Source organism: Sorex araneus, chromosome 1 (genome assembly GCF_027595985.1).
Source record: "Sorex araneus isolate mSorAra2 chromosome 1, mSorAra2.pri, whole genome shotgun sequence".
NCBI lineage: Eukaryota > Metazoa > Chordata > Mammalia > Eulipotyphla > Soricidae > Sorex > Sorex araneus.
Genome location: NC_073302.1, coordinates 332,515,956 through 332,541,403, shown reverse-complemented (window position 1 = coordinate 332,541,403; position 25,448 = coordinate 332,515,956). Strand labels below are relative to the sequence as shown.

Genomic DNA, 25,448 nt, shown 5'->3' with positions numbered 1-25,448 from the left:
TAGTGTGGGTGCACTTGTCTTTTATTAGTAGTGGTTAAATCCCATAACAAATACATGCCAGTGATGGTCTGTGTCTTGAATGGAACAAGTGTTTTGCATAACAAAAGCCCATTGCAGAACTAGTTTAGCTCCCAACATGCTCATCAGTCACCTCCCTCACAGACTCCCCCATTGTCCTTTCTTTCTTAAATTCCAGTCTCTTCTGTGGGTCACAGGCTTAGGTTTTTAGTCACCAGAGGAAGATGCCCTCAGATACCGCTGATAGCAGGGTTGAGGGATTGCCCTCTTTTAGCCCTGTTCTCTTGATGGTGTCCCTCATTGCTGCAGTCTGTCCACTCTCTAGTACCTAGTCACAGATTTATGTTACCCAGTGAGCCACTGCTCTTTGGAGAATAGCATTCCTGCGTTCCCACTTGGCAGTGTTTCTTGTCACTGATGCATAGTACCAGCTTCTTTATGTCTTTAAAATCCGAGGGTCTTCAAAGCAAGGCCTCCTATTGCAACTCCTTTCATCAGTGAAATCTTAGGGATCTGAATAAAGTTGTTACAGTTTTCATAGTTTGGTTTATCTACAGTCTTTCCCTATGAAGATGGTGTTTCTCTGGCATCAGGTCCATTTTCAGGGACTGTGATTTCATAAATATATAACTGTGCTGGATATTTGGAGAGGAACCACCAGGATACTAGTTTTGTCTTATTCTCTCACTATACTTTCCTTTGATTTTCTTTTGTTTCTGATATTGGTCCATCTGGGTAATTTAGAAAATTTTTCTCATACTAAGAAACTGCATCGCATAATATCTTCAAAGTCATGGTCAATAGACACTTTCCATAGATTTCAGAATCTTATGGATATCTGGGGTGGATACATGTGTGTGTGTGTGTGTGTGTGTGTGTGTGTGTGTGTGTATGCTCACATGAAATTTCTTTAGCTCTATCCACAAAAGAACACCTGGAGTAGAACCCTCCCCCCCCTCCTATATCTTAATATTAACATTCTTCACTAAATGTGACCAGTTTTTTTCTTTTCAACTTTTTTTTTTTTTAATTTATTTATTTTTAATTAGAGAATCACCGTGAGGGTACAGTTACAGATTTATACACTTTTGTGCTTATACTTCCCTCATACAAAGTTTGGGAACCCATCCCTTCACCAGTGCCCATTCTCCACCACCCGTAAACCCAGTGTCCCTCCCACCCTCCCCAATCCCATCTCCCCCCCACCCCACCCTGCCACTGTGGCAAGGCATTCCCTTCTGTTTTCTCTCTCTAATTAGCTGTTGTGGTTTGCAATAAAGGTGTTGAGTGGCCGCTGTGCTCAGTCTCTAGCCCTCATTCAGCCCGCAACTCCCTTCCCCCACATGGCCTTCGACTACAATGTAGTTGGTGATCGCTTCTCTGAGTTGACCTTTCCCCGGAACGTGAGGCCAGCCTCGAAGCCATGGGGTCAACCTCCTGGTACTTATTTCTACAGTTCTTGGGTGTTAGTCTCCCACTCTGTTATTCTATATACCATAGATGAGTGCAATCTTTCTATGTCTGTCTCTCTCTTTCTGACTCATTTCACTCAGCATGAAACTTTTCATGCCCATCCACTTAACTACAAAATTCTTGACCTCCTTTTTTCTAACAGCTGCATAGTATTCCATTGTATAGATGTACCAAAGTTTCCTCAACCAGTCATCCGTTCTGGGGCATTCGGGTTTTTTCCAGATTCTGGCTATTGTAAACAGTGCTGCGATGAACATACATGTGCAGATGTTGTTTCGATTGTACTTTTTTGCCTCTCTGGGATATATTCCCAGCAGTGGTATTGCTGGGTCAAATGGGAATTCAATATCTAATTTTTTGAGAGTCGTCCAAATTGTTTTCCAGAAGGGCTGAACCAGTCGGCATTCCCACCAGCAGTGAAGAAGGGTCCCTTTCTCCCCACATCCTCTCCAACAGCGGTTGCTTTTGTTCTTTTGGATGTGTGCTAGTCTCTGTGGTGTGAGGTGGTATCTCATGGTTGTTTTGATCTGCATCTCTCTGATGATTAGTGATGTAGAGCACTTTTTCATGTGCCTTTTGGCCATTCGTATTTCTTCCTTGGTAAAGTTTCTGTTCATTTCTTTGCCCCATTTTTTGATGGGGTTGGATGTTTTCTTCTTGTAGAGCTCAACCAGTGCTTTATATACCATTGATATCAACCCCTTATCTGATGGGTATTGTGTAAATATCCTTTCCCATTCTGTGGATAGTCTTTGTATTCTGGTCACTGTATCTCTTGCAGTGCAGAAGCTTTTTAGTTTAATGTAGTCCCATTTGTTGATCTCTGTTTTTACTAGATTGCTTAGTTCCGTGTCACCTTTGAAGATACCTTTATCTTCAATATCGTGGAGGGTTTCGCCGACCTTGTCTTCAATGTACCTTATGGTTTGTGGTCTAATGTTGAGGTCTTTAATCCATTTTGATCTGACTTTTGTGCATGGTGTCAGGTCAAGGTCTAAACCCATTTTTTTGCATGTGGTTGTCCAGTTGTGCCAGCACCATTTGTTAAAGAGGCTTTCCTTGCTCCACTTCACATCTCTTGCTCCCTTATCAAAGATTAGATGGTCATACATTTGGGGTTGTGTGTAGGGATATTCCACCCTGTTCCATTGGTCTACGGCTCTGCCTTTGTTCCAGTACCATGCTGTTTTAATTGTTACTGCTTTGTAGTAAAGTTTGAGGTTGGGGATGGTGATGCCTCCCATCATCTTTTTCCCAAGAATTGTTTTAGCTATCCTTGGACGTTTGTTATTCCATATGAATTTTAGGATTGCTTGATCCATTTCTTTGAAGAATGTCATGGGTATACTTATAGGGATCGCATTGAATCTGTATAATGCTTTAGGGAGTATTGCCATTTTGACAACATTGATTCTCCCTATCCACGAGCAGGGTATATGTTTCCATTTCCTCATGTCCTCTTTGATTTCATGGAGTAGCGTTATGTAGTTTTCTTTGGAAAGGTCTTTTACTTCCTTGGTTAAGCTGATTCCGAGGTACCTGATTTTCTGGGGCACGATTGTGAATGGGATTGCTTTTTTCATGTCCCTTTCCTCTGCCTCATTGTTTGCATATATGAAGGCCATGGATTTTTGGGTATTGATTTTGTAGCCTGCAACTTTACTGTATAAGTCTATTGTTTCTAAGAGTTTCTTAGTAGAGGTTTTAGGCTTCTCTAGATATAGTATCATGTCGTCTGCAAATAGTGAGAGTTTGATTTCTTCCCTTCCTATCTGGATGCCCTTAATCTCTTTTTCTTGTCTAATAGCTATCGCAAGTACTTCCAGTACTATATTGAAGAGGAGTGGTGAGAGTGGGCATCCTTGTCTTGTGCCTGATCTCAGAGGAAAGGCCCTTAGTTTTTCCCCGTTGAGGATAATGCTTGCCGTAGGCTTGTGATAGATGGCTTCGACTATCTTGAGGAAAGTTCCTCCAAACCCCATTTTGGCGAGGGTTTTCATCATGAAAGGATGTTGGATCTTGTCAAATGCTTTCTCTGCATCTATTGATATGATCATATGGTTTTTATCTTTACTTTTGTTGATATGCTGGATTATGTTGATTGATTTCCGAATGTTAAACCATCCTTGCATCCCTGGGATGAATCCCACTTGGTCGTGATGTATGATCTTTTTGATGAGTTGTTGGATCCTATTTGCTAGTATTTTGTTGAGGATCTTCGCATCGGTGTTCATCAGGGAAATTGGTCTGTAATTTTCTTTCTTAGTGGTGTCTTTGTTTGCTTTTGGTATTAGGGAGATATGTGCTTCATAGAAACTGTTTGGGAGAGTTCCTGTTTTTTCAATTTCCTGGAAAAGTTTGAGGAAAACAGGCAATAGGTCTTCTTTAAATGTTTGGAAGAATTCGCCAGTGAAACCATCTGGGCCTGGGCTTTTGTTTTTGGGGAGGTTTTTGATTACCGTTTCAATTTCCTTAACATTGATGGGTCTATTCAGGTATTCCAGGTCTTCTTTCTTCAGTCTTGGGAGATTGTAGGAATCAAGGAATCCATCCATTTCTTTTAGGTTCTCCTTTTTTGTGGCGTAAAGACCTTCAAAGTAGTCTCTAATGATCTTTTGAATCTCACTGGTTTCTGTTATGATGTCCCTCTTTTCATTTCTGATTCGATTTATTAGAGTTTTCTCTCTTTCTTTCTTTGTGAGACTTGCTAGCGGTTTATCAATCTTATTTATTTTCTCAAAGAACCAACTCTTTGTTTCATTGATCTTTCGGATTGTTTTTTTGGTTTCGATGTCATTAATTTCTGCTCTAATTTTTATTATTTCTTTCCTTCGGTCTGGTTTGGGGTCCTTTTTCTGGTCCTTTTCTAGGGTCTTGAGTCGTGAAGTCAAGCTATCTATGTGGGTCCTTTCTTCCTTCCTGAGGAATGCTTGGAGAGCTATAAATTTTCCCCTTAACACGGCTTTAGCTGCGTCCCATAGGTTTTGGTAGCTCGTGTCTTCATTCTCCTTTGTTTGTAAGTATCTTTCGATTTCTTCCTTGATTTCCTTCTTGACCCACTCATTGTTCAACATGGAATTGTTTAATTTCCAGGTGTTTGATTTGATTTTCCGTATTTGTGGGTGGTTAGCTTCTATCTTCAGCGCATCGTGGTCTGAAAAGATGGTTGATACGATTTCTATTTTTCCGATTCTATTGAGGTATGTTCTGGGGCCCAGTACATGGTCTATTTTTGAAAATGTTCCATGTGCACTGGAAAAGAATGTGTATTCTTTCTTTTTGGGGTGTAAGGCCCTGTATAGGTCTATTAGGCCTCTCTCTTCAATTTCTTCATTCAGGGTCAGTGTTTCCTTGTTGTGTTTTGTTCTTGTGGATCTATCTAGAGGCGATAAGGCCGTATTGAAGTCTCCGACTACAATTGTGCTGTTAGTGATGTCCTCTTTGAAGTCTGTTAGGAGTCGTTTTAAATATTTAGCCGGTCGTTTGTTAGGAGCATATACGTTTAAGAGTGTGATTTCTTCCTGTTGTACATATCCCTTGATAAACAGAAAATGACCTTCGCTGTCCCTTTTGATCTTTTTCATCCTGAAATCTATGTTGTCGGATACCAGGATGGCCACTCCAGCTTTTTTAAGGGGGTTGTTTGCTTGGAGGATTGTTTTCCATCCTTTGACTTTGAGTCTATGTTTACTCTGTTTGTTCAGGTGTGTTTCTTGCAGGCAACAGAATGTTGGGTTTAATTTCCGGATCCATTTAGCCACTCTGTGTCTCTTGATAGGTGCATTTAGGCCATTGACATTGAGAGAGATTATTGTGATGTGGTTTTGTGTCATCTTTCTGTGGGATTTGTTGTTCTTATGGGGCTCCTCCTTGTCTTACAGTAGCCCCTTTAGACCTTCTTTCAAGATTGGTTTTGAGTCTATGAAGGACCTGAGCTGTTGTTTATCCGAGAAGTAGTGTATGGTTCCTTCTAGTTTGAGTGAGAGTTTAGCCGGATAAAGTATTCTTGGTGAGGCATTCATTTCGTTGAGTTTTTTCACTATGTCCCACCATTGTTTCGGGCTCGGAGGGTTTCTTCTGACAGATCGGCCGTAAATCTGAGGGGTGCTCCTTTGTATGTGATTTCCCTCTTTGACCTTGCTACTTGTAGAATTGTGTCTCTATCTACAGCATCCGCCATTCTGACTATGATATGCCTTGGAGTCTTTTTATTTGGGTCTCTTTTTGCTGGCACTCTTCGGACTTCTTGTATCTGGACGCCTGCCTTCTCCAGCTCTGGGAATTTCTTAGTGATGATGTCTTTGACTATGTTTTTTTCATTGGGGTTACTTCCCTGTGGTTCTGGTACTCCAATGATTCTTATGTTGTTCCTCTTGAAGTCATCCCCCAGGGCTCTGATTCGCTCTATAGCCATTTTGAGGTCTTTGGCCATTATTTGTTGCTGTCTGTAAGCTTTCTGCAGCTCATCCTCAAGCTCGCTGATTCTGTCTTCGGCTGTAGTCATTCTGCTGTTGAGGGCATCTAGTGAGATTTTTATTTCATTTACCGATTCCTTTATTTGTGAGACTTCCGTTCGAAGGTTTGAAATTTCTGCTCTCATTTCTGCTCTCATTTCTGCTCTCATTTCTTCCTGTATTTTCTTGGTAGACCGTTCCAGCGCTTCATTCATCTCCTCCCTTAATTTATTGGATGTCTGTTCCATAGTTGCTTGGAGTAGGTCGACTCTCCTCCATATTTCCTCTCTGAATTGTTTATCTGAGAGGTCGTAGATGTTGGGAGACTCTTTTTAGGTTTCTAGTATCTTTTCTTCTCCCTCTCTTCGTGGAGGGGATTTTCGCTGTTTCTTCATATTGTCACGGAAGTGCAGAGTTGGAACCTTGTAGTTATTTATTCCTCTTCCTTTTCGTGGGAAGAAGGGGCTCTGATTGTGCTAACCTTCCCTTATTCACTGATAGCTTTTATAGTGTCAGCCTAAGCTAATGGCTATATTTGCGTAAATGTTTGAGATCGCAAAAGTGAGTTTTCAAAGGAATACACAATACGGATTGAGCTGAGGTAGCAAAGAATAACTGCGGCCGCGTTAGCGTTGGCCGCTCTGAGAGGAGGCCACGCCCACTTTAGGCCACGCCCACTAAGACACAGGCCACGCCCCCAGTGTCTTCCTGTTGATGGGGGGGACGTGCGCAGTTACAAGCCGGTTCGGGAGACGGGGTGCGCCGGGCGAGCAGGGAGTGACTTCAGAAACTCGGGAGACGCAGACGGCAGCGGGAAGTGGGGAAAAGGGAGGACCTCAGGGAGTTCTTTGAAGGAATGAATTCTATCAATTGTGGCCAAAGGAGAAGTCATGGAATGTTAAAAAAAAAAAAAAAAAAAACTGCGGCCGCGTTAGTGTTGGCAGCTCCGGAAAGAGGCCACGCCCACTTTTTAGGCCACGCCCCCTGAGATGAGGACACGCCCCTAAGCAGCAGAGTGGGGATTGGTCAGGATTCGATGGCGGCGGCGGAAAGGTGCCAGGCAGGGGCTTCAGGAGAAGCCCCGAGCCGCGGCCTCTTTTCAACTTTTGCTTTAGATTTTTTTTTTGGTTGTCGGGCCATACATGATGGTGCTCAGGACTTATGGCTACAGTGCTCAGGGATCACTCATTGCAGGAATCAAGGTATCAAGGTTCTGAGAATAGAACCCGGATGTTTTCTGTGCAAGGTAGCATCTGATCCCTGCAGTATCTTCCCTGGCCTCTCGTTTCTTTTATAAACCCAAACAAAGGAACAGTTGTCTCCAGGGGGAAGATAAAAAAAAATCCTTAGAGAATAATGAAGATGTAAGACTGGAGCAGTAGCACAGTGGGTAGGGCGTTTGCCTTGCACGTGGACGCCCCAGGTTCAATTCCTCCATCCCTCTTAGAGGCCTCGGCAAGCTACCAAGGGTATCCCACCTGCACAGCAACCCATGGTGTATTCAATCTACCAAAAAACAGTAACAAGTCTCACAATGGAGATGTTACTGGTGCCCATTCGAGTAAATCGGTGAACAGTGGGACAACAGTGCTACAGTGCTATCCAAAGTCATGGAAGCCAGCTAGAAATATGCCCAAGCTGAAATTTGTGCATTTAAATGTACAATAGTACATTGTAGTCCATTGAATAAAATAGTAAATTCAGGTCATGGTGGTAAAATGAATTTGTGAATTAAACATTTCATTAGGAACAGGATATTTACATTGTATCTGTTTTTTTTCCCTCCACTAGCGAATCGTTTACTAAAAGATTTAAGTTGATGGTGGAGAAGTCTATCAAGTGAAATTAAGCATATTTAGAATGGAATGAATTAAAATCATGAATCACTAAATATGTGCAAAGCAAAGCATCATTTTTGTGTTTTTTTTTTTTTTTTTTGCTAAAGATGCATAGTCTGAATTTAATCACGAAGAAGCAAAAGAAAAACCCGGATAGATACTTAAAAAATAACTGGTATATAATTAAAAAGTCACATTCATAAAAGGTAAGGAATGTAATGTACTAGTTTGATTTAAATAAGTAATTGGAAGTGCTCAGTTTGCAGGAGGGTTTCCTTAGGCTATTTGTTACTTGTTCCTGATTTCATTATCTTGGCCTTTCTTTGTTGCGTTTTGTAGAGAAAACTTTAGAAATCCCTTCTAGGTAAACACTAGTACCCCAGCATTTCACAGACTGGGTGTGAGAAACATAAGCTTTGTTACATATGGTGAACTGTAAACAAGAGCCTATCCCATTTGCACTATGGTATCCTGAGGTATCCTTTCCCTGAATAGTACCTGTTGTCCTTCAGACAAGCGACTTTGAAAATTCTACCCAATGTATAAGCCTTCATTCTTTCAACTGTTGATATCAACCCTTTATCAGATGGGTGAATATCCTTTTCCATTCTGTAGATTGTCTTTGTATTCTGGTCACTATCTTTTGATGAGCAGAAGCTTTTTAGTTTAAGATAGTCCCATTTGTTTGTCTCTGTTTCCACTTGGTTGGTCAGTGGTGCATCTTTGAAGATTCCTTTAGCTTCAATGTTGTAGAGGGTTTTGCCGATTTTGTCTTCAGTGTACCTTATGGATTCCGGTCTGATGTTGAGGTCTTTAATCCATTTTGATTTGATGTTTGTGCATGGTTATAGGTAGAGGTCTGAGCCCAGTTTTTTGCATGTGGCCATCTAGTTTTGTCAGCACCATTTGTTAAAGAGGCTTCCCTTGCTCCACTTCACATTTCTTGTTCCCTTATCAAAGATTAGCTGATCCTGTATTTGAGGATGTGTGTAAGGATATTCAACCCTGTTCCACTGGTCTGTGGCTCTGCCTCTGTTCCAGTACCATACTGTTATAATTACAACTACTTTGTAGTAGAGTTTGAGGTTTGGGAGGGTGATGCCTCCCATCTTCTTCTTCCCAAGAATTGCTTTAGCTATTGTGGGGGTTTGTTGCTCCGTATGAACTTCAGGAATGTTTGATCCATTTCTTTGAAGAATTTCATGGGTATCCTTATAGGGATCTCATTGAATCTGTATAATGCTTTGGGGAGTATGACCATTTTGACAATGTTAATTCTCCCTATTCATGAGCAGGGATATGTTTCCATTTCCTCATGTCCTCTTTTATTTCTTGAAGCAGAATTTTGCAGTTTTCTTTGTACAGGTCCTTTATCTCCTTAGCTAAGCTGATTCCGAGGTACTTGATTTTCTGGGGCATGATTGTGAATGGGATTGTTTTTTTCATGTCACTTTCCTCTGTCTCATTATTTGCATATAGGAAAACCATAGACTTTTGGGTATTGATTTTATAGCCTGCGAATTTACTGTACAAGTCTATTGTCTCTAAGTGTTTCTTGGTGGAGACTTTGGGGTTCTCTAAATATGGTGTCATATCATCTGTGAATAGTGATAGCTTGATTTCTTCCTTTCCTATTCCTATCTGGATGTCCTTACTATCTTTTTCTTGCCTAACCGCTATTACAAGTACTTCCAGTGCTCTATTGAAGAGAAGTGGGGAGAGTGGGCATCCTTGTCTTGTCCCTGATCTTAGAGGGAAGGCTCTTAGTTTTTCCCTATTGAGGATTATGCTTGCCATAGGTTTGTGGTAGATGCCTTTGACTATATTGAGGAAATTTCCTTCAGAACCCATTTTGGTGAGAGTTTTCATCATAAACGGGTGTTGGATTTTGTCAAATGTTTTCTTCGCATCTATTGATATGATCATATGATTTTTATGCTTTGTTTTGTTGATATGATGGATTATGTTGATTGATTTCTGAAGGATGTTAAACCATCCTTGTATCCCCGGGATGAGTCCCACTTGGTCGTATTGTATCATCTTTTTGATGAGCTGTTGGATTCTGTTTGCTAATATTTTGTTGAGGGTCTTTGCATCTGTGTTCATTAGGAATATTGGCCTGTAGTTTTCTGTTTTAGTGGTGTCTTTATTTTTGGTATTAGGGAGATATGTGCCTCAACCCTGTTTGTTTTAACTACTCTTCTCCTGTCTTTCCCCTTTTCTTGGGCTTTGAGGGTTTTTGTTTTTACCCAAACTTGGATTGTTTCTGTGACTCTTTGACAGGACTTAGATTATCTATATCCTTTACTGCTTCCATTTTGATCTTTACTTCTTTTAGCTTTCCCTTACATATCAGTTTGCTCGGTTGCCATAAAGTACCACGGGCTGGGTGGCATTGACAGAAAAATTATGGTCTCCTGGATCTGGAACATAGAAGTTCAAAGTCAAGGTGTCAGCAAGACCATTTCTTTTGAGATCATTCTCCTTGTTTGCAGATGAATGCCTTCTCCCTTTGTCTTCCTATGCCTTCTCTTTGTGTGTGTCTGTGTTGCAGTAGTTCTTGTTTTTATAATGATACCATTCATATTGGATTAGGACTGACACCAAATTATTTTGTTGTAATCACCCTTAAAGATCTGGTCCCTAAGAAGTTATGTCTCAGGGAGTTAAGATTTCATTTTAGGAATATTTTCGTGGCACAATTCACCTCATAACATGGAAGCATTTCATTTTCAGCTTCTTTAGTGCAAAGTTTGCCTAGACCTTGCTTGCACTTGACTTGGTATGTGCACTCCCTTGTTTGTGTGGGTCTGACTTCTCCTAGGAGATGGAAGCAGTGGGGATTTGATATGACTGCATGTTCAGTGTGAATGTTATAATCCGTAAGTTTTAGTGAGATGTCAAATGTTTTATGCTCTTGAGTTTTTAATCTTTCTGATCTGAAATATTTTATATTAATCAACTTTACTAAAGAATCTTGCAATACTTGAACATCTACTGAAATGGAAATGCTCAGAACTTAGGAGTGTGACATTCTTCTTTATGTACTCTCATCCTTCTTAGACTGTGCCTCATCCTTCTCTACCATATCAACAGAAAGTTACTTTAATTTTTAAGCCTCCTTATAGCTTTCTGTTCTTTTTCTTAAGAAAGTTTTGTAAAATCAAAAGAATTACTTTACATGAGTAATAATTGTTTTTCTAAAATTAATTATAATTAGCTACATTTAGAGAGCCGAATAATAAGTGAAAATTCTTTGAAAATTTTGGAAGCTTTGCAAATTATAAAATTGAGATTTAATTTGTCCCATATACTCAAAGGTATACTAGTGTCTTTAAATTTTGGATTTATCATGTCATTATAAATTTTTATTATCATGTCTTTATAATCTTATAACAAAAGATTTATGTAATTTTTTTCTTAAATATTTGTGAGGGACACTCAAGTATGAAGAGTCATTATGCTTTAGGACTAGAAAGAACCCATAGAGATAAATTTGATTAACACTTATCAGTAACAAAGTTGAAGTGCCAGTATCAGCTGGGATTGACAGTTTGTTTGCTAATGTTAGTTTATATTGATATTATTAATAGGACTTAATTTCCAAAATCACTTGATAAAACAAAAAGTTTTGTGTTATTCAATTAGTAATGCAGAACAAAAAGGTAGTGTTAAGTTATATAGGTCTTTCATTAATATTTATTATTGTAAATATAAATTTATTTATTTATAAACATTTATATATTTATTTATAAATATAAATATTTATTTATAAATTTATTTATTTATAAATATTTATTATTGTAAATATAAATTTTCAAATACCTTCAGAAACTGTTAGAGGGTAAAGATTTATAACCTTTAGCATGTGAAGAGGATACATTAGTGGGACTCAGAGTTTAAGAATAAATAAATAGAACTGGATAAATAGTACAGGTATTAGATTGCATGTACCCAACACTGGTTCCATCCCTGTCACCACATGAATATCCTTGGGTGCAGTTCCATAAGCTCCTGAGCACTTCTGGGGTGGCCCAGGTAATTCGTCCACCATAGGGCCCACATAGCACATCCTTTGGCCCTTCCATTGAGTCTGACCTAGTTGCCTTAGAATCAAAGGGATGAAAATGAATCTTGGGCTTATGGGGCACTTTATGAGAGTGAGTTCTTTTGGGATTTTTACTCCTGTGTGAAATGTACCTCCCAGAAATTTTCTCAGGGGCCAGAGCCATAGTACAGTGGGTAGAGTGTTTGCCTTGCACGCGGCCAACCTGGGTTCGATCCCCGGCATCCCATATGGTCCCCCAAGCACCGCTGGGAGTAATTCCTGAGTGCAGAGCCAGGAGTATCCCCTGAGCGTTGATGGGTGTGACCCAAAAAGGAAAAAAAAATGTTCTCAGGCTAGAGGGATAGTGCAGAGGTTAAGGCACTTGCCTTGCATACAGATGGCATCACAACAGTGGTTCAAATTCACATACTGTATAGTCCCTCCAGCACCAGCCACTAAACAAAGAACCAGGTGTGACCACCTACAGTGTCTTTTCTATGAGAATCTGCATTAATTGTAACACACTTTCAAGCCTAAACTAGGGTTATGTGGGTCAGCATCAGTATCCATGGGAAATTTCTTTAGGAGTAAGAGTTCTAGTGCCCCACTCTAGACCTTTTAGGTATTTTAGTAAGATTCTCAGGTGATTCAAATATGTAGTATGTTAAGCTTTGATGTCAAGCTATGGTTCATAACATTTGGTCCTTGCAACAACAATTTCAACTTCACTAGGGAAATTGTTGGAAAATGCAAGTTCTCAGACCAAATATTCCAGACCTACTGAATTATAAGCTGAGTGAATTCTAAAATTATATATTAAAAAATACTGTTTTTGTTGTTATCTATTTTGTGGGCCACACCTAGCTATTCTCAGGGCTTACTCCTGGTTCTGTACTCAGTTATCTGGTGCCAGAGATAGATCTCTGGTTGATTACATTCAAGACAAGCACCTTAATTGCTGTACTGTCTCTTCCTGCTTTAACAGCTTTGGTCATAGATTCATTGCCAGAATACATTTAATGCACTTTGGAGATTTTATAAGAAATGATGTTTTTATAAATTTTATGATTTTTTAATAATTTTTTATAGAAATCTTACGTGTATATTTTAATAAAAATAAGGTTTAGTGGTGGGTATGATAATTAACATTTCAAAGCATAGATGAACATAAACAATGTTTCATGATATCTATAGTGGCTGTTATTTGATGTGACTGATTTAGGACTTAAGACTCTTGCCTTGCATGCAGCAGATCCCTGCCTGAGCCCCAGCATGGTCCCTTGAACACCTCTAGACACACCCCTGGAGGCCCTCAGCATTGCCAGGGTTGTCAGGTAACTGGTGGAGATTCAGCAGCACTGAATCACTGGTGGACCCTAGTAGCACTATGTCCTTTGCTCTTTTTTTTTTTTTTTTTGAGACCATCTTAAGACATTTAATCGGCATTCTAGAATCAATCAGGAAACAGAAGGGTGCCCCTGGATACTTGTCAGGAGGTGTCCAGTGATGCCCAGCGGGGCTATGGGTTTCTTCAGAGCTCTGTGCCCCACCCCCTAGATGAAAATTCTGATGGTTCCTCAAAGGACAAATGCTGACACCTCTGGCAGGTGACATGCTCAACCCATTGCTCATTAGCTATGTCCAGTAGCCCCTACAGTAAAAACTCTGGAGAATCCCTGAATCTGGGGGACAGAAGGATGCTGGGGAAACCATGGCCAGACTGAGCAAGCCGCCACCACCACATATTTAAATCGGAGGAAAAAATCCTGACCCCAGATCCAAGCTCAAACAACCTAGCTGTCCTGCAGGGTGGCGTGGAGGTGGGGGGCAGCGGTGAGTCTGAACACCCCACCCTAGCTGAGCTCTGACGAACTGGGATGACTGTGAGGCCTAGAGCTGGGGGTCCAGGTACCCATGAACATTACAGCATATCTGCCACCCATGAGATCTACCAGCTGCCTGCAGCCAGAGTCCTCGACAGCTGGCTCGGGGGTGATCCAGGAACTTCCATTTCCAGTCTCTGAGCTGAGACAGTTATTCCCAAAGGTCATCAGGCCTCACCCCCAGGCTGCTCCACCTTGCAGCGACGCCCAGACCTTTGTAAGCCATCCAGTAGCCACCAGGGCCCTCTAAGGAGCAGAGGCCACCAGTTTCCGAGGCATCTAGCTCAGATGCCCTACGGGAGGCTGGATGCCCTGCCAACACAACTGGCCAATACGCTGCCTTCCTCTGGAACATTCACACAGACGGCAGATTGGGCTTTATTCCACCTTTCGGCTCTTTCCCGCCATGGCCCAGGGTGTTGGCTCTGTGGAATGTTCATGGCTGCGCAGGGGGTCCTGAGTTCTGGCAGAATCTACCATCCCAGTGCTGCCTGGTTGCTAACTACTAGCATAACTTTGGCCCCAGACAGTTCCTCAGTGTGGGAACTGGGCAGGGGCTGGGGCAGGAGCTGGGGAACAGTCACCACCCACTGTGGAGGAAGGCTCGTGGGCTTGGGCATCCACCTGGTTTGCTGGCTCAGAACAGCATTTGTGCCATGTCCTCAGCATCTCGGCTCCCCTCAGGATGCAGGCCCAGCTCTCACCCCTCAGATCCCCTACGGGGCCTCCTCCTCTGCATCTCTGAAGACTGGCAGCTTAAAAGCCCAAAGGGCCCCAGGGATTTGGGAGGCTGATCAAGAATCTCAGAGTCGCCCCAGGGATCTCAGGAGTCTTCCTTTTCCCAAAAATAAATAAAATGATTAATTTTTAAAAATTGAATCACCATGAGAACATAGTTACAAAGCTGGTCATGATTGGATTTCAGTCATATAATATTCCAATACCTGTCCCTCCACCAGTGTATGCAATCCACAGTCAATGTCCCCAGTTTCCCTCCTGCTCTCTGCTGCACCCCCACCCCACACCCTATCTCTGTGGCAGGCACTTTTCCCTCTCTCTCTCTTTCTCTCTGTCTCTCTCTCTGTCTCTCTCTCTCTCTCTCCCCCCTTTTGGACATTATGGTTTGAAATACAAGTACTTAAGAGATTATTGTGCTTGTTCCTTTACCTACTTTTAGCATGCAGTTCTTATCCAGACTGATCATGGATCAGAGAACTATCAGAACTATCAGAGTCATAGTGGTCCCTTCTCTATCCCAGCTACCTTCTCCTAGCTTGAGGCAAGCTTCCAATATGGACCAATCCTTCTGGCCTTGTTTCTAATGTCCTTGAATATTAGTCTCATATTATGACTTTTTCTATCTCCCAAATGAGATATAAGGAAAGCAATCACCCTATGTCTGTCCCTCTCCTTCTGACTCATTTCACTCAGCATGATACTCTGTGTCCATCCATTTATAAGCGAATTTCATTACTTCATTTTTTCATGGTGACATTGTGTAAATGACTAATTTTTATTCTAATAAACTTATATTTACTGAGAATAATACCATATTTTTTGTTATATTGAAATAACCACTAAATTTCAGCTTAAGTGGGTGAAAATTCTCTAACTTACACAATGGTAAAACACAGCTTCATGTAATACTTGCACTTGCCTTTTTGGAGAAATATTCTGACATAAAAGTTGCTATGATGGAAAACAGTGTTAAGAATATTGCTTCTCCAGTTGTGCTTATCTCATTACTTTCCTAGTTTCTCAAGTTGTATTGCTGGGAGTAATCCTCTGGTCATGGGTTTCAGATTTGTACTTTGAATATAGGATTCATAATTTAATAGCTCTATAATTTTGGGAAAATACTTGCATGTTTCTTCATTTTTATTTTAACCTATGATCCTGGAATGATAGCAGTTCCTACCTCATAGATTGCTCTGAGCAATAAATACAATATTTATTGAAATAATTCCTGTCCTGAAAACAATTGTAAAAACACAGTTTTTTTTCATCCCTTAAATCAGTTTGTAAAAAAAAAAAATGTATAGATTGTCCCTATAGTATGTATTTCAATTTAACCTACTTCTACCTATTTCCATTCACAGAAATCTAAACTTGAATACTCTCTCATTTGGATATTCCTAATGTTGTCCGTGCTTCTTTATACCCTTTATTTTTTGTTCTCTATAACAACTATAAGCTCTAAAAATGTTAACAAATTACTGTCTTTTGAAACCATTTTCATGACTTTCTGTTAATCTTTTTCTTGACCTCCACACCATGTCTTGGCAGCTGTTTCCCTTCCGTTGTTCCTTCTTTCTCCTGATGTGTCTCTAAATTTGCTCATTCACCACTGTATTGTGACCACATTAGCCTTCTTTCAGTTATTTAGATAGCCTAGTCATTCCATACATTAAAACACTTGTTTTTATACCCTTCCTCTGCTTAGATGGATGTTTCTTTCTTTAGTTTCTTCACAGAAATTATATGTGAGTATAATTTTCTCAGGGAAATCTTTCCTAGCACCCTACCTAAATTGGATGCAAGTTTATCTTTTATTATCCTGATGCTCCCTAAATACATTCAAAAATTAACACACCCCCTCAGTTGGTAAAAAGTGTGATCAATAACTTGTGGCTATTAAGCAAAAGACATTTTTTCTTTTAACATTAAATGATTCTAGCTATTTTAAGAAACTGGTGTCTTAAAATTGTACCGACTACCTCTTTGATATTGTTATAGAAGAACAAAGACCTGCTCACTGAACCAGTCTACAGAGGGTTGGTGGAATAAATCATACCCTGAGTGCTCCTCAGTACTGTCAGTATTGTTGCTCTGTAGGAAGTAATAGAAGTCATAAACTTTTTCTCTTTGAAGTAGTTGCCTTGTTGTTGCCAAAACCCTTCATGCTCTCTCCTGTAAACAGAATTACTGCTCAATCATGAGGCAAGATCATGTCTCATAATAAGAGGTTGGAAATACTGTGGGTTATATCTGAATCCTGGTTAGTTTTTAAATTCAGGGTGAAGAGTCAGAAGCATGTCTCTCTGATTGTACAAAGGGAAATTTGTATTTTCATTTGCTACTAATTACTCTTAGTTCAGAAAGGAGGAATTGCTGAATATTTTGGTAGAAAGGTTACTTTTATAGTTTTTATTTCAAATAGAAACATTTAGGAATTCCATGGGATATTGGGACAGATGTTTAAATTTAGCGCAATTAATATAGATGGATTACTTGTACTTTCTTTTAAGTCCTTTTTGGTGGATTGTGATTCCTGATTATACACAAATGTGGTCTCTTTTGGGGAAAGGAATTTTTCCTTGGCATATTTTAGCTGAACCCACACATAGCAATATTTTTCCCAGGGGTTTTGGATAGTGACAATTGGCTGGAAGGTAATACATTTAAGTATAAAATAATGTTTTCCAATTGTAGAAAAGTGACATAGACTTAATTGAAAAAACCCACCATAGTACACAGGTAGAGAGACAATATACGGACTAGATGCTTGCCTTGTAAGCCGCTGACCTGGCTTTGAGCCCCAGCTTCCATATATATGGTCACCTGAGCACCACCAGGATTAATTCCTGAGCTCAGAACCAGGAGTAACCTTTGAACTTCTCTGGGTATTGCCTTCCAAACAAAAATAACAGAAACTAAATGAAAAAAAAAAACCCATCATAATCTTTAATCAAGTTTATATTTTTGTTATTCCCTATAAATTTCCATGTTTTGTTTTTATATTGTAAGCTGCAGTAATTATCCTGTGTTCTTAGTTTTATGCTTCATTTTAATTTTTATAATTGTTGTTCTTAGGGCTGGAGTGATAGCACAGCGGTTGGGCTTTTGCCTTTCATGCAGCAGACCCGAGTTCGATTCCTCCTCCCCTCTCGGAGAGCCCGGCAAGCTACCGAGAGTATTGAGCCCTCTTGACAGAGCCTGGCAAGCTACCTGTGCGTATTGGATATGCCAAACACAGTAATAATAAGTCTCTCAATGAGAGACATTACTGGTGCCCACTTGAACAAATCGATGAGCAACGGGATGACAGTGACAGTTGTTCTTCTTCTTCTTATTTTGGATATTTGGTTATTCAAAAGTGCTCAGGGTTTACTCCTGGCAGACTCAGGGATCACTCCTGGGTGTTGGGTTAGTCAAGTGCAAGGTAAATGCCTTATCTACTATACTTTCTCTCAGGCCCCTATGCTGCTTCTTCTTTTTTTTGTTTTGTTTTTTTGGTCACACCCAGTGATGCACAGGGGTTACTACTGGCTCTGCACGCAGGAATTACCCCTGGCGGTGCTCAGGGGACGATATGGGATGTTGGGAATCAAACCCGGGTCAGCTGTGTGCAAGGCAAACGCCCTACCCACTGTGCTATCGCTCCAGCCCCTATGCTTCATTTTTTAATGCTTTTGTAGTATTCTATCCAGTAACTATGTCATCACTGCTTATCTGTTATATTGATGGTTTACTTTATGTTATGTTTTTAACAATATTTTTTATTTCTTCTAATTTTGCAGGCAGAGGCTTTTCTTTCGGTTAGCCATGCATCAGCACATTCCCAGAGTGTTGCTAAAGCCAAATATGAATTTTTATTTGGAAGATCTGAAGAGATAACTCCAGATAATAGTAAGTATTTCCCTATATTTGTCTTTCGGAAAACATACTAAGTGCCACTGAAATTTTCTATCTCTATAGCTGAGTATTTTTCAAAGCAAGAGCTGACTTGACATTTTCTAGAACTGTCTGAGTGACATCTAATATTTCTGAGTTCATTTTAGAGGGATTGTTCTGATGGGTAATTAGATTGAGCAGATTTCACAAAGGTAGGAAGAATGAAATTATTCTATTAGTAAAGATAAAGGACATATTACCTTCCCTTTGAAGTCATATATTGATATTACAGAGAGTTGCAGGATGAGAATATTGCTTACAGACCTAGGCTCGATCGTCTAATTTCCTGAGCTTGAGTTTTGGACTTGTGACTTATGAGATATATGACTAAGTTAATCCTGTTTTCTTGGGCCTTGGTTTTCTCATCTTTAGATCAGATTTTTAGTAATATGTCTCATAACTCATGAAGATTAAGTATACTGACATATATAAACATTTCATAAGTACTTGTATGGCTTGTAAAATGTCATAATATTTTTTGCTACTGTTATTACTATACTAATCACTATTAGATTTCTGATCTTTAAATACAATTTCTACTTAAAAAAGTTATTTTTAATTGGTATAATATGGTTTATAGTGCTTTCAATAATAGAACTGGTTTTTACATGCAGTGCTGCTTCACCATCCTTACCACCAGAGTGTTAAAAACCTCTATGCTGTTCCAAAGTTCTTTCTTTCTCTCACTCCCTCCTTTTAATATCATCATGAGATACACAATTACAAAAGTTGTTTATGATTTGGTTTCTATTATATAATATTCCAACACCCATTCCTTTATTTGTATACATTTCCCATCACCATTGTCTCCAGTTTCCTTCCATCTACTCCCCCTCTACCGCCACCAGTCTGTGCTTCTTTGACAGGCACTGTTTTTTTTCTCTCTCTCTTTTTGTGTGTGTGTATTATGGTTTTTAGTACAGATACTAAAAACTTATGATGAATAACCTACTTTCAACATTGCGTTGTCCAGAATATTTAATTCTAAATATCTCATTCTCGTACCTCCTCTATCCTAACTGCCCTCTCCACCACCCCCACTTCACTTCTGGCTAGCTTCCATCAACGGGCCAGTCCTCCTAGTCCTCATTTCTGCTGCCCTTGAGTGTTAGTTTCATATTGCTTTTTATATACTGCAAGTGAGTGCAATCATTCTATGTATGTCCCTCTCCTTCTGACTCATTTCTCTTAGCATGATACTTTTCATGTCTATCCATTTATAAGAAAATTTAATGACATAATTTTTCGTGGTGTTTGCATAGTATTCCTTGCATAAATGTTCCGTAGTTTCTCACAGTACTTTCTTTAGCACCCTTCTCACCCTTCTCACTAGCTTTGTGTCTTCAGTTTGCTGTTCTGTTGGTAATATGTCAGGATTTGTTTCCATTGAGGATTGTGTATAATCTTGCTTTATTTTTTTATATTCCACATATAATTGAGACCACCTGGTATTTCTTTTTTTTTTTTAATTCTTTTATTGATTCACCATGTGGAAAGTTACAAAGCTTTCAGGTTAAAGTCTTAGTTATACAATGCTCAAACACCCATCCCTTCACCAGTGCACATATTCTACCACCAAGAATCACGATATACCTCCCCCCATTCCCCCACCTCCCCAGCCCCCCACCCCGCATGTGTAACTGGTAAATTTCACTTTACTTTCACTTTACTTTGATTACATTCAATATTTAAACAAAAAATTCACTATTATTGATTTGGAGTTTCTCCCCCCTAAAGTCGATCTGCTGAAAAGAAAGCATTTGGCAATTTGTTTTCCATTGCTGAGAATGAAGAGATATGAGGTCAGGAGGCCGCACCAGCAGCAGCATAGTTTTGGATTTCTGTATTTTAGTATTTTAGTAACTAAGTCCAGAGAAATGTCTGTCAGGAATCACAACATTGTAAGCTTGTACCTCTCAGCTACTTTATATTCCACATATGAGTGCGATCTTTCTATGTCTGTCTCTTTCTTTCTGACTCATTTCACTCAGCATGATACTTTCCATGTTGATCCACTTATATGCAAATTTCATGACTTCATGTTTTCTGACAGCTACGTAGTATTCCATTGTGTAAATATACCAGAGTTTAAAAACCAGAGTGCCCGAAAACAGATGATTGGCCACCTGGTATTTCTTTATCCTTTCCACTTCACTTAGTATGATGCTCTCCATTTTCATCTAGGTTGCAAGCGTTCATCTATTAGCTGAGTATTATTTCCTTGTGATATACCACAATTTTATTATCCACTCATCTGTTGTTGGGCACTTGGATTGTTTTCAAATCGTGGTTATTGTGAAAAAATAATATGTTAATAGTATAGGTTTACATATATCTTTATGGATTAATGATTTAATATTCTTGAAGTAAATGACAAGGAGGATCATATGGTAGTTATAATCTAAAATTTTTGAGAAGTTTTCAGTTTTATTTTCCACAAAGATGAATCAAATAGCAGTCCCACCAATAATGTGTGTTTCTTTTCACTGCATCTCCACCTCTCCCTGCAAACATTTGTTTCCATTCTTTTTTCTTCAGTTTTTTTTCCCCATGGGGGGATGTTGGGCCAAATGCAGCAGTGCTCAATACTTACTCCTGGCTCTTGGCAGTGTTCACGGGGACCATATGGGGTGCTAGGCATCGAATCCAGTTTAAACACATACAAGGCAAGTGTCCTACTTGCTGTACTATTTCTATGGTCCCAGTGGTCCCATTTTTAATGATATATGGTGATTGACAATACTGTCAATGATAATTTCATGGATAAATCATTCCAACACAACATGCTTCACCAGAATACCCACTTTCTTCCATCGTGTCTCGGGATCTGTCCATCCTGCTCCCCCATTTCTGACTCCCTTAAGTGCAATTCTGTAGACCAAGTTTCTAGTTCTATTGTTTTAGGCCATTTATTGTTTCTTTCCAGTGTGTCATTTATCCAACATATGAGAAAAATTGGGGCTGGAGTGATAGCACAGCGGGTAGGGTGTTTGCCTTGCACACGGCCAACCCGGATTCGATTCTGCCATCCCTCTCAGAGAGACGGGAAAGCTACTGAGAGTATCCTGCCTGCACGGCAGAGCCTAGCAGGCTACCTGTGGCCTATTCAATATGCCCAAAACAGTAACAAGTCTCACAATGGAGACATTACTGGTGCCCACTCAAGCAAATTGATGAACAACAGGATGACAGTGATAGTGACAGTGATGAGAAAATTATCATCTATCTGACCCTCTCCTTTCATTGACATCACTCAGTTTTATACACTCTAGTTCTATCCACATGATAGCAAATTATATGACTTTATATTTCCTTACAGCTTAGTAATAATTCCATTGGACACCAAGATTTCTTAATCCCATAATCAATTGTTAGGCATTGCACTATTTCCAGATTTTGGCTGTTGTGCTGCAATGAACACAGGGCACAAATGTCTTTTTGAAGTAGTGTGTTGGGACACTTGGGTTAGATGTTGAAAATGGAAAATGCTGGGTCATGTGACAGCTCAATTTGTAGTTTTTTTGGAAGTGTACAAATTGTTTCCCAATGAGGTTAAACCAGGCAATGTTCCCACCAACAGTGGATGAAGGTTCCACCATATTCATGCCATTTCTGTTTCTTTTCTTATTTTTTTTTAAATGAGTGCCAATCTGACTCATGTGAGATGTTATCTCAATATTTTTTATATTTGTACTTTCCTGATGATAAGTGATAAGGAGTAGTTTTAAAAATATACTTGTTTGTCATTTGTCTTTAAGGAAATATTTGTTCATTTACTCTTCCCATTTTATGTGGACGTTTTGTTTTTAATTTTGTTAATGCTCATCTTGAAAATTATTCCTTTGTCCTATGTACAATGTGAATATTTTCTCCTGCTAGTGGAGTGTATTTTTATTTTAGGCATTTTTTTCTCTGTGAAAGCTTTTATTTATTTATTATTTTTCAACTTTCTGATTGTTTTACTTTTAAATTTTTAAATTTTTAATTTTTTAAATTTTTATTTTTTTATTGAATCACCATGAAAAAAGTTACAAAACTTTCAGGTTTAAGTCTCAGTTATACAATGATCAAACCCCCATCCCTTCACCATTGCCCATGCTCCACCACCAAGAACCCTAGTATACCCCCCTCCCCCCAACCTGTGTGGCTAATGATTTATTCTCTCTATACTTTGAATACATTCAATATTTCAACAGAGAACTGACTATTGTTATTTGGAATTTTTCCCCAACAATCAAACCTGTTGAATAGGCATCATTTGATAGTTTGTTTTCCATTGCTGAGAATGAAGAATATGAGCTTGTGTGGCTGCAACAGCAGCCGCGCGGTTTTGGATTTCTGATACTTTAGTAATTAAGTCCAGAGAGATTTCTGCCAGAAGTTGCCGAAAGAAAAGGCCAAGAGAGAAAAACCTCTCCCCTCCCAGGGTGGCATGGGGTTGTAGCTCTGTTCACAGATCTAGATGCAGTCCTGTAAGAAGCCACTGGGTGCCAAAAGTGGTTAGTAGGCCTCTGGGATCATAGTCTTTTAGGAGCAGAGGAGCTGTTTCTTGTGAGGCCGCTCCGGAACTCATCTGGGTGGAGAGCGCCTCTCTGTGGAAGCTTTTAACTTTTACATAGTCACATTTGCTTGTTTATGTTTTTATTTTCTTTTTTTTTTTTTTTTTTTTATTTTTTTTATTGAATCACCATGTGGAGGGTTACATAGTTCTCAGGATTATGTCGGTTATACAATTCTCAAACACCCTTCCCTTCACCAGTGCCCATCTTCCATCACCAACCCCCCCAGTATACCCGCCGCCCCCTCCCACCTCCCCAGTCCCCAACCTTGTAAATGATGCTTCGCTTCATTTACGCCTTATCACGATTACATTCCATGTTTCAACACATAACTCACTACCGTTGTTGGGGTTTCCCCCAAAAAAGAAAAGCAGTCCTATTGCCAAGGAGGCATTAGTTCTCCACTGCTAAGAATATAGAGATATTAAGTCCCGCTGTTTGTTACCTAACTTTTCTTTTTCCCCCTTGCCCCGCGCCACCGAGTTCACGCCTGTTTTGTAATCGCCACGCTGCCTGACAAGGGAAAAAAAACCAAAAAGGGTGGTTATTTCCCGTCATCAGCAGGCGTGGGGCTCTGGCTTAGTTGATAGACCAGCAGAGTGTCTGCAGGCAGTTTCTGGGAACAGAGGTCCTGCGCTGGTATCGGCTCCGGCTCGAGATTCCACCAGCGTCCCACTGTTCCATGTACATAATTTCCCCCTTATATCCCATTCCCACGCCACCACGTCTATTCGCCTAATGGACATCACACTATGTTTGACACCACGCCGCGCTTCTTCCCGAGAAAGAAGGGTATTTCTTCTCAGCCGGCGTGGGGATATAGCTTAGTTCAGTCTAGAGAGATGGCTATCACTTTGATTGCCTTCAATATTTCAGCAACAGACTATTCTTGATAGGATCTCCCACAAAAGTCCGACCTGTTAAAGAGGAACCATTACATATTGCTAATGCTAAGATGACATTAGGTCGCGCGGCCGCGCGGTTTTGGGTTTGTGTATAAAGTCCAGGGAAAGTACAACCAGAAATAACATCACTACAAACTTTTACCCTTATATGGTGCTCATAAGATGGAGAAATCTAGAGAGAGACTCGGAGTTGAGAGAGAGAGAGGTTAGAGGAATTGGGGGATGCCCGGCTCCCACTGTTTCAGCGCCGTGAGGTCTCTGGTCCCGTGCCGGAATTAGTTCAGTGGGCAGTTTAGAGTCCAAGGGCGCTTCCTTGGGCTCTTCCATCGTGCTGGCTCCGCAGCAGGTTCCAAAAGGAGGCACACGTGGGGGAGGTGGGTTTAAGTATCTATCGCGGTGGGCGGGGGTCACTGCCCCCGCCCCCTGGGGCCTCCCGCAGGCGCGCGCATCCTCATTCAGCCCGCTCAGCATTTCCATTTTGCGCTCAGGAAAACCGCGGGTCCTGCGCTCTGTTCAGAAGGAGTTGAGAGAGAGAGAGAGGTTAGAGGAATTGGGGGATGCCCGGCTCCCACTGTTTCAGCGCCGTGAGGTCTCTGGTCCCGTGCCGGAATTAGTTCAGTGGGCAGTTTAGAGTCCAAGGGCGCTTCCTTGGGCTCTTCCATCGTGCTGGCTCCGCAGCAGGTTCCAAAAGGAGGCACACGTGGGGGAGGTGGGTTTAAGTATCTATCGCGGTGGGCGGGGGTCACTGCCCCCGCCCCCTGGGGCCTCCCGCAGGCGCGCGCATCCTCATTCAGCCCGCTCAGCATTTCCATTTTGCGCTCAGGAAAACCGCGGGTCCTGCGCTCTGTTCAGAAGGAGTTGAGAGAGAGAGAGAGGTTAGAGGAATTGGGGGATGCCCGGCTCCCACTGTTTCAGCGCCGTGAGGTCTCTGGTCCCGTGCCGGAATTAGTTCAGTGGGCAGTTTAGAGTCCAAGGGCGCTTCCTTGGGCTCTTCCATCGTGCTGGCTCCGCAGCAGGTTCCAAAAGGAGGCACACGTGGGGGAGGTGGGTTTAAGTATCTATCGCGGTGGGCGGGGGTCACTGCCCCCGCCCCCTGGGGCCTCCCGCAGGCGCGCGCATCCTCATTCAGCCCGCTCAGCATTTCCATTTTGCGCTCAGGAAAACCGCGGGTCCTGCGCTCTGTTCAGAAGGAGTTGAGAGAGAGAGAGAGGTTAGAGGAATTGGGGGATGCCCGGCTCCCACTGTTTCAGCGCCGTGAGGTCTCTGGTCCCGTGCCGGAATTAATTCAGTGGGCAGTTTAGAGTCCAAGGGCGCTTCCTTGGGCTCTTCCATCGTGCTGGCTCCGCAGCAGGTTCCAAAAGGAGGCACACGTGGGGGAGGTGGGTTTAAGTATCTATCGCGGTGGGCGGGGGTCACTGCCCCCGCCCCCTGGGGCCTCCCGCAGGCGCGCGCATCCTCATTCAGCCCGCTCAGCATTTCCATTTTGCGCTCAGGAAAACCGCGGGTCCTGCGCTCTGTTCAGAAGGAGTTGAGAGAGAGAGAGAGGTTAGAGGAATTGGGGGATGCCCGGCTCCCACTGTTTCAGCGCCGTGAGGT

The 25,448-nt window shown here is 41.1% G+C and overlaps 1 protein-coding gene across 3 annotated transcripts in view; it reads left to right on the top strand.

Annotated features, from left to right (window-relative positions):
- The window catches only part of PSD3 (pleckstrin and Sec7 domain containing 3), a 525,397-nt gene that overhangs the window by 46,518 nt on the left and 453,431 nt on the right, over positions 1-25,448 (top strand). For all 3 annotated transcript variants that reach the window (XM_055144428.1, XM_012935700.2, XM_055144411.1), the window contains exon 2: positions 18,235-18,343. In XM_055144428.1, coding sequence (XP_055000403.1) covers positions 18,235-18,343 — 109 coding nt within the window. The remainder of the gene's footprint in view (positions 1-18,234; positions 18,344-25,448) is intronic.